Genomic DNA, 10,215 nt, shown 5'->3' with positions numbered 1-10,215 from the left:
TAAAATAAACTTCAATAATTTAACAAGTGACAACAAATACATTTATTATAATTAATCACGTACAATAAAATATCAAACCAAGAAATATTATTCTTTTTTATAAACACGACCCACATCCTCAATATACATAAATCTAATACATTCTTAAACTAAATTAAAATTAATATAAACAACTATTACAATAAAAATAACTAATAAATAAATAACATCAAAATATCATGCCAACTATTTGTTAACAAAACTTTAAAATGATAATAATTTAACAACATAGCCCTATCACAAAAAATAAAAAACAAATAACACAATTCACATACAACAATATCTGTAATTGTAATTATCAAACCTTAATTTGCACAAGATATATGCTGAATCTTTTATACTAAATGCCAAAAACTACCACTAAGTCACATAAAATATTTAAAGAAAAACAAAATAACAGCAATATCTACTAGTATAAACAACCAGGGGAGAGTTTTCAGTTTTTATTCCTTTATATATTTATGTCAAGGCGGGCGGAGGCGATATAATTTTATACATTTCCCTCAATTCTGTAGAAAGTAGGAAAACAACAGATGGCAATATTTTGTCGGCATAATCTAAAAGAATAAAAAAGCAAGCAACAAAACCAACACCATGGAGAGGAGAGAAGCATGACGTGGCCCATAATACAAGATTTCCTTTTTATATGTGAAAAAAACACCAAAGCCATCAAAACCTACAGATCTCCTCCGTTGAAGCCGACATTTGCTAACCTATTATTTTGTTCGGAGCGTGTTTGCCAAGAAAACAAAATAGCCGTTAAGCCAAAACTTTGGCTTAAAATCCAAGTCGATTGCCCTGCTGACTCAGCCATTGCATGTCAATGCCGTTAAGTATCTACCAAACTTCCACCAAAGGGCAGGTGGCGGTGGCGTTGGCGTCAACTTTTCTCTGTTATCTTTGCCAGCTAAAATGTCAACGCTACAGATGTAAAACCTGCACTACACGGGTGGTGTCTGACGTGTCAGAAAACTCGTGATTATATCAAGAGAGGTGGATCTGCCATCTGGCAACCGCAGAGACGTTGGCCGGCCCAGCGATCGAATTCCAGTGGAGTGGAGTTGAGTGGAGTGCTTACGATGACAATGAATAATTTTTTTGTTTGTTGAGCAGCATTGTGATTGAAATTGCACGAGAAACAGCTGTAGCAGACGGCCACCATCTACCTTGGGCAGGTAACTAACGAACATGTTCCATGCCTTGCCCTTTCAAATTGACAGCAACATTTGGCTCTTATATAAACAACAAGCCCACTCAGAACATTCAACATTCACCATTCACTTTTTCATTTTTCAATTGCACAAAATGGGAGGAATAAGCGAGAGGGATCTCTGGGTAAGGGGCGCCATTATTGGGTCCGGAGCATTTGGGACAGTTAGCCTTGGCATAAGCAAGACTAATGGCGAGCTCTTTGCAGTGAAATCCATGGCGGCAAGTTCTGTTTCTTGTTTAGAGAATGAGTATAATGTTCTCAGTTGTTTGGATTCTCCATACGTTGTGCGATGCCTGGGGAAGGAGCAGGGCTTTCAGAACGGAGTGGAGGTTTGTAATCTGATGATGGAGTACATGCCAGGCGGGAGTATAGCGGATCTTCTGAGTAATATTGGTGGAAAAATGGAGGAATCGGTGATCAGAGACCACACTCGTGGGATTCTCCTTGGATTGGATTATCTCCACAGGCAGGGGATTGTGCACTGTGATATTAAGGGCAAAAATGTGCTTTTGGGGGCGTGTGGTGCGGTAAAGCTTGGGGATTTTGGATCTGCCAGGAGGGCAGAGGAAAGGGGATTTTTGAAAGATTTGAGAGGGACGCCATTGTGGATGGCTCCAGAGGTAATGAACCGGTTGGAACAGGGGCCGCCCTCGGATATTTGGTCTCTGGGTTGCACAGTTGTGGAAATGGCGACTGGAAGGTTGCCTTGGAGTGAGGTTTCGAATCCCCTGGCCGCCATGTTTCGCATCGCCTGTACAGACGAAGTTCCAGACTTGCCCGCCTGTGTTTCTACTCAATGCCGGGATTTTCTTGAGAAATGCTTGCGGAGAGATCCGAAGCAGAGGTGGACTGCTGCACAGCTGTTGAATCATCCTTTCCTCCATGAGACCGACTGCTGCTCTGAGGTTAAAAGGGCTCCCCTGTCTCCCACCAGCATTCTGGATTTTCAGAGGCCTGATTGGGATTCTTGCTCTTCTAGCCTGTCTCAGACTGTTCCAATTCTGTCCTTGGACATTCCGAGACCTTCTGCACAGGTGCCGGTTATAAGGCCCTCTCCAAGGGACAGAATTGCAGCCTTGGCTGCAGGTTGTCAGAGGCCTAATTGGTCTACAAGCTCTTTCAATGGCGACTGGATTGTAGTGAGATCCAAGTCTCCATCATCAAATGTTCTTGAATCAATTCCAGTAGAATCAAGTTCCAGATTGCAAGAGAGCGATCGAGAACAGGAAAAACCAGAATCCACCAATAGAAGCTTAGTTGCAGAGGCATCTACAGAACAGGGGATGCAGGAGTGTAATCTAGTTAAAGCAGCCCCTTTGATCGATCAGGTTCAAGAATTGTGTGAAAAATCTCTGGAGCACACCGTTGTCCACCATTGCCACGAGGGTGTCCATCACAGAGCACAAATTCTGTCGGTGTGTAATACCGCTCGGGAAAAAAATTACTTTTCTTGTAATCGTTTGTATGATGAACCACGTTGCCGCAAAACAGTCATCGAGGGGCAACTGTACACAGCATATTGTACTTTTATTTCACAATTAATTCCAAATTATTTAATTCGGCCACGTTGGTGATCTATGCCTCTTGGAAACTAAATATCACCTCTCTTTTTTGGATTTAGCTTTAGTCCTTTTATGCACAAGAGATTTTTCCCCCTTTTCTAACTACAAATGGTGTAGATTAAAATATCTTCGATTCAATTCAAAACCCTCCAAAAGATCTGATCTGCCAGTAATAACATTTTCGGGGCCTTTAAGCTAACATCATTGAACATCACCATTTCAATTTGGAGGGAATTTTTTTAAGTATTTAATCATATTAAGAATCAATTAATTATGAAATTGTATGAAAAATTCTTGAGAACACATTATTATCAACCACTTTCCACTTAAAATCTATGACAAAACAATACAATCCTCTCAAAATAACACCGTTTTCATTCATTGTAATACGATTTCAATAGTCGACACCCATTTTCATTATCATAATAGACTTTTTTGCTTTTTTTCAAATTACACACTATCCGCTATGATTTCGTGGTTACATGGATAAGCTCACAAAAAAGTTGGTGAATCTGCCCAAGATTTAAATCCACTTCGATGGTTGCTAACAATGTCTACATTATTATAGAAAATGATTAATTATTTCAACCAAAAGAATAAAATTACTTTCATAAATTTTAGGTAGAACTATAACAATTCTCAATGAATTTTTGAGATTTGACTTAGGTATATGAAAACGTGGTGGCACCTAATAACACTAGTAGTTGACTTAAAATACTTCCTTTATGCTTTCATTGTAACTTGTGTAATAATTAAGTGATAGAAATGTTACCATTTTGGACTACTTTCATGTATTTTTCTTCATTGTCACTTTTTACTTCGGCCCACAAGGCCCGTCTACTCGAAGTCAACTTCTATTGATAATACAATTACCTACTTTATAATTAGGAAAACATGGATCGAGTAGGTCTAACTAATATTTTAGTTAAAAAAATCTAAGGAGAAAAGTTTGAACTTTGTTTTTATTCTTTTGTTTTATATTTAGTTTTTATTTTGTAATAATTTAGTATATTTTTTACATAAGTTGATATAAATTATAAAATTATTTTTTCATTAACTTATATTAATCTTTATTTAATCTTATTATAATTGTTTATGTTTCTTAGACTATGAGTATTAAAAAATGTATAAATAAATATTTATAGTCTAATAATGACAAACACCCTCGAAAGCTTAAATGACAAAAAAATTACAACTCATTGTAGCATGGAAGAAAAATCTAGTTAGTTAGAATCTTTTATGTATCTTTCAACATGTCTCACTACCCTTTTCGAGCTCCTGAGTCTCTACTCTGTTATAATAATTCTTCATGTATTTCCCATGGTTTGGGTGAAATTGGAAAGGAAGCAAAGTGCATAATAACACTTCCAAATGCAAAATCTAATAGGAGAGATGATGCTAGAATTTATCACAAGCCCTTTCATTGTTACAAATTAAATGCACATATAAAATTTAGATTGAAACAAATAAAATCTTTGGGAAAAAAACTCACACTCCAAAAGTTGGAGCTCAATCGTATTATCAACAACAAGAGTTACAATACAATGCACAAAGCCAATGCTCTTCAAGAGTAATTACAACAACAGAGAATTCTAAAGAAATTCTAGCACATAACGGTTTATAATATTCAACTTTATCATATAAATATACACTAAGAAGCTAGATATTGATAGAGGTCAACAAATGAGTGGAAAGTACCCATAGTTTCCAAAACTAACTCATGTGCTCAAAAGGTAAGTGGTGTCAAAAACAATAAGTTGCCATTCCATGTCATGTTGCATATAGTAATTTCCAAAGAAACAATTCATGTTTCGCCCATAACAATCATCTTGCCATATGCACTGTACCTACTACATAGGAACTGTTAAATCCATCTTAGGCACCATTCCTTACTCTACACCACTTGTCAAAAATGAACTCCACCATAAATACCACTTGTTAAATAAAATATGTCCATGACTCTTCCATCGAACTAGTAATCATCATAGTAATTATAAGAATCTGTCATAGTCCCAACATAGCAACCTATGACACCAGTCCACTAAATTTAGGATTTTCTCAATGGGTTCAACACAATAAAATAATCAATATGTTAAGACTCTAAGGTTGAGACACCTTAATCCCAACATTCTCCTACTTGTCAAAGATTTGTCTTGAGTCAAAACTCTATCATTTGCACAAGGCACCGAGGCCTATAGAACCAAAACACCATATAAACTTCTTAGTGCTCACTAGCTTCATCAGTGCATTTGCAACATTCGCTAAAGTATCAACTTTTTCCATCTTTATGTTTCCATCTTCCATCACATCAGGAACAAAGTGAAACTATACATCAATGTTCTTTATTTTGACATGAAAAGAAGGATTCTTTGCTAAGAAAATAGTACTCTAGATGTCACAACATATATTAATCTATCCTACATCAAAACCAACATTAGAACACAATCTCTTGAGCCAAATAGATTCCTTGAAAGCATGAGTAGTTGCCATGCACTCTACTTCTATAGTGGACAAAATGACTACAACTTGTCGCTTACTCATCCAATTGATAGCACCACCAAACATTGTGAAAACATATCCACTAGTAGATCTTCTAGTGTCAATGTCACCTCCTCAAACTGAATCCACATATCCAGAAATGCAAACTGAATATCAAGGTCTAGTAGGATAACCATGAAAACACAAGGAATAATTGAAAGTATCCCTCAAATACATAAACATTCTCATAACCACATCCCAATGCACCCTACCAAGATTAGCTATAAATTGACTAAGGACTCAAACTGCTTGGGAAATGTCTGACCTAATACAAACCATAGCATACATCATGTTTCCAACAATACTTGCATAAGGTACTCAAGACATGTCCTCCATCTTAGTAGGATATTTTTGACAATCCTCTAGAAAAAAGATCCATCCCCCATAACACTAGAACAACTAACTATTTGTAAGCTATCACACTAAATCTCCCAACACAAAGTTAACATACCTACTCTGGGTCATCCAAATATTTCTACGAGCTCTATCTTTGATGTTCTCAATCCCATGAATATATCTCATTGCATCTAAATCTTTCATCTCAAACTGTGTTGATAACTAAGACTTCAAATTTGAAACCAATTTTCTACCATTCTCAACGAACAACACATCATCCACATACAAGACTATGATGAGAATGAGACCATTTTTAGATTTATAATACACACAATGATTAGATTTAGATCTAAAAAACCCCAAAGATAACACACAGTGTCAAATTTTTGATACTGCATTTTAGGAGATTGTTTACAAACAAGGTTCACTTTAGATTTTTCAATGACATTATCTAGCTATGACATGTAAATTTCCTCCTCTAAATCACCACGAACATTGTCTTCACATCCATATGATTGAATTCCAATTCATTAACTACTATAAGTGATAATAGGAATCAAATAGATGTTATCATAGCTACAAGAGAGAATATTTCACCATAATCAATTCCCTCCACTCAAGAATACCCCTTTGAAACCAGCCATATTTTATGCTTGTCAATACTACCATTTGGACCTAGTTTCTTCTTGAAGACCCATTTACATCCAATAGGTTTTCATCCTTCAGGCCAAGGTACCATATTCTATGTAGCATTATTCTTCAATGCAACCATCTCTTCATTCATGGCCTCCATCTAGGAATCTGCATCATGCATACCCATAGCCTCTCTCATAGCCCTAGGATAATCAATGATGTTAGAAATTAAAAAAATATGCAATTGGAATCCAATAAAGAAAATCCAAACTTTTTTGGTGAATAACCAAATGTTTTAAGTGACCACCTATTATGAATAGTCCTCCTCAATTGTTAAGGTTGAGGTTCTTTCTCTTCATCAAAAAATTCAAAGTTGCTTGATCTCTCCTCATCATCAAGTCCAAAAAGAGTGCATAGTTCATCTTTCATCGGAGCAGGTGGTACTACTATCTCATTTTTTCTATTTCTCTTCTTTCTCGAGCTGCAAATCACTAGTGGAGGGTTTCAACTCATGGAAAATTACACTTCTACTATAGAGAACCTTCTTTGCAACTGGATCCCAAAGCTTGTAACCTTTCACATCAACACCATGACTGATGAAGATACACTACCACTGTATCCTCCACTTTTAGTCTTTTCTCACTTGATATTCCCCATAACCAAAGGCTCTAAGATATCTCATCAAGGGATTTTTACTAGACCACACCTCCATGTTTGTCTTTTTAACAAGCAACAAAGTAGGAGATCTATTAATCAAATAAAATGCAGTGGCTACTGATGCATGCTGAAAAGGATGCACAAGACACAAGTTCAAATGTTAATATGTTAGTGACAAAAATGAAATACAAATGAACCTATGATCCTAAACATGCATATCAAAAGAGATATAAAACAGACAATGAGAAGCATACAAAAATGGAAAAGGGAAAGAAAACTCCCCAAGATGCTCCTCACAATGCTCATAGTTGCTCCTCGCTTGTTCCTCTCCTCTCCAAGTTCCACATGAGTGTAGCCCTCAAATTTTTGCACTATCTATGGATGTCTTATGAAGATTCAAGATTATGAAAATAAGAACAAATGACTATGCAAGTGTAAATAAGCTATTTATGAGAAAGCACCTAATTAGTCTATGTTAATTTTAACAAAATAACAAAGCAAATGCTCCTAAATTTTCTCTCAAAATAACTATAATTTTGATGCATAAAGATTTTTTTTTGAATAAAAGGGGTAAAAACTTTATTGAAGATCAGATCCAAAAATTACAAGGAGGACCAGAGCCCCAAGGCCCTTCAAAAAAAGAACCCTGGGCCCAGACCAAGCTCAGTCAGCATCATAACTCTCCATGTCCTTAGCAAGAATCTTCCACAAGACTTGACAATAATCTGGGGAGAGATGCTCCCATCCTACCAGCTTCCAATCACTATCATGTTTTGAGGCGCACTTAGCCAAACAATCTGCCGCTCTATTCCATTCATAGGGAATGTGGATGAAAGACACCTACTCCATTAATGAACTAATCTGAAGGATCTGATGCACAATCCCTGCTAGCTGCCAATGAGTCCCACTCATCTTCTGCTCAGTCAACAAATTAACAATAATTTATGAATCTGATTCACAGATAACCTTCCTACAACCAAGCTCCCAGGCCTGCTCTAGGGCATAGAGAATAGCAAGACCCTCCATATAATTATTGGATTGCCTCCCTTTATGCACCGAAAAGAGGAAGACCACCTCTCCCATACAGTTCTGACCTATCCCCCCCACCCTAGCTGGGTCTGGGTTACCCCTGGAGGAGCTATAGGTGTTAATCTTAATAATCTCATCTCGAGGAGGGCTCCACTTTCCAACCCTTTGGACCTTCTTCCTAGCACATCTACCTTTTCTGACATAAGCGGAAGCAGGAGACAACTCATGCCAACCCAACCTGCTCACAATGTCTGCCTCATCTTTGTTCAAAGGAAGATTAACCTCATACTTTGCTTCCACCGTCTCCCGAATCATAACCATGGTCCTATTCCATACTTGCTGCACTAACAGTCTGGCTTCGCGAAAGATCCTTTTGTTCCTCTCAAGCCAAATCTGCCAGAGTATGAAGATGGGCCCAATATACCAGACCGTCTGAAGGAAGGAGGACAAAATAGGTGGTTTGCCCAAACTGCTCCAAAATTCCACCAGAGAATCCACATGGACACACGGACTCTTCCACACCCCCCACCAATAGTGCAAAATAAGCATAGAGAAGAGACATCTGAAGAACAAATGTGAGGATTCTTCTTCCCCATTACCACACAAAGCACAAATAGAAGGCCCCAAGAATCCCCTCTTGTGAATATTATCCCAAGTTAGGCATCTATTCAAAGCCAGAGTCCAAGCGAAGCAATTGCACTTTGGCCAAGAGAAACTATTCCAAGCCTGTTTCCACCAGTGCACCTCTCTACCCTCCAACCTTTTGTTCAAAAGAACCCGATAACCACTAGCAACAGTAAAGATGCCTTTAGGATTCGGAGACCAGGCAAGTCCATCCCTACCCTTGAGAACACTACAGTGTCTACTTGCCAGAATGCCTTGCAACTCCGCACACTCTTCCTCCATCCCCACAACTGGCCATTCACTAGGAGCCTTCCACCTCTCCATCTCCAACCGCCCACACTGGTAAACCGCCTTGAAGTCACTCACCCTAGACCACCCTGCCTCTAGGAATCTTTGGCTAAGGTTCCCAAGATTGGAAAATTGCACAAGGATGGGGGGGTGCCCATCCCAAGAGTCGTTCCAGAAAAGGACCTCCTCCCCCCTCCTGCAGATCCAAAAGAGTCCCTCCTTAATGAGAGAAGCCCCCTTCTTGAGAGTATACCAAATCGTTGAGCCTTTTCCCTCAAGCGGATATCTTGGAACCTCCTGAATTAGCATACTCTACATATACTTGTAAGCCAATAGCTTAGCCCACCCATGATCCTACTCGATGCACCACCTCCAATACAGTTTATCCACCAGAGCCTCCCCGAATAAAATAGCCCATCGTAAACCAAGCCCCCCCGACTGTTTCGGGCTACACACAAGGTCCCAATTAACCAGACTCCATTTGGAGGAGGATAGATTGCCTGCCCATAAGAAATTCCTTGCCAAAGAGTCCAATCCCTTCAAGAACCACATAGGAGCCACTTGAAGCACAACGATAAATCGGAAGAGCCTGAACCATGGACTGAATCAGTTGCACCCTCCCAGCGAAAGATAACCATCTATGCGTCTAGTGTTCCACCTTTGAGCAAAATTTATCCAAGATACCCTACCATGACTCCTAAGGAGGATTACCAGGAGAGATAGGAATACCCAGATAAGTCATGGGCAGAGCACCCACTTGGAACCTCAAGATAAGAGCAATCCTCCTTTTAATAGCTCCAGGAGTGTTGAAGAAAAGAATAGAGGACTTATCTTCATTGATCAACTGACCTGAGGCCGTCAGATAGACATCCAAAACCTTCCGCAGATTAGTAGCTTCACTGATTCGAGAAAGACCCATCAAGGTCGTGTCATCAACAAACTGCAAATGAGACTGAGGCTGCAAATCATTACCCCAACTCCAGCCCTGAATACTACCCAGACCCACCTTATGCTTGATCAGCCTCCCCAGACCCTCAAGCCAAGAGAATGAATAAGTAAGGGGAGAGGGGGTCCCCTTGGCGAAGGCCCCTAGTCGCACCAAACAGCTCTGTGTGGTCACCAGTAATAAGCACTGAGAAAGAGGTGGACATGACACAACTCATAACCCATTGGCTCCATTCCTCAGCAAAGCCAAAAGAGGATCTTCAGAAGGAAGGACCATCGAACTCTATCATAAGCCTTAGCCATATCCAACTTGATAAACATAGCTTTTTCCTTGGAGGATTCCATAGAGTG

At 38.9% G+C, this 10,215-nt stretch overlaps 1 protein-coding gene across 1 annotated transcript; it reads left to right on the top strand.

Annotated features, from left to right (window-relative positions):
* Positions 1–790: 790 nt before the first annotated feature.
* Positions 791–2,828, top strand: LOC131072492 (mitogen-activated protein kinase kinase kinase 20). The gene has a single exon (XM_058008656.2). It carries the CDS (start codon positions 1,228–1,230, stop codon positions 2,824–2,826), a length of 1,599 nt encoding a protein of 532 aa, XP_057864639.2. The 5' UTR covers positions 791–1,227; the 3' UTR covers positions 2,827–2,828.
* The last annotated feature ends 7,387 nt before the right edge of the window (positions 2,829–10,215 follow it).

This window comes from Cryptomeria japonica, chromosome 1 (genome assembly GCF_030272615.1).
Source record: "Cryptomeria japonica chromosome 1, Sugi_1.0, whole genome shotgun sequence".
Taxonomy (NCBI): Eukaryota; Viridiplantae; Streptophyta; class Pinopsida; order Cupressales; family Cupressaceae; genus Cryptomeria; species Cryptomeria japonica.
This window is presented reverse-complemented; position numbering and strand designations above follow the sequence as displayed.

Bases quoted from the DNA above. Each gene is read 5' to 3' on its own strand.
- LOC131072492 (XM_058008656.2), top strand. From the start codon at position 1,228: ATGTTCCATGCCTTGCCCTTTCAAATTGACAGCAACATTTGGCTCTTA.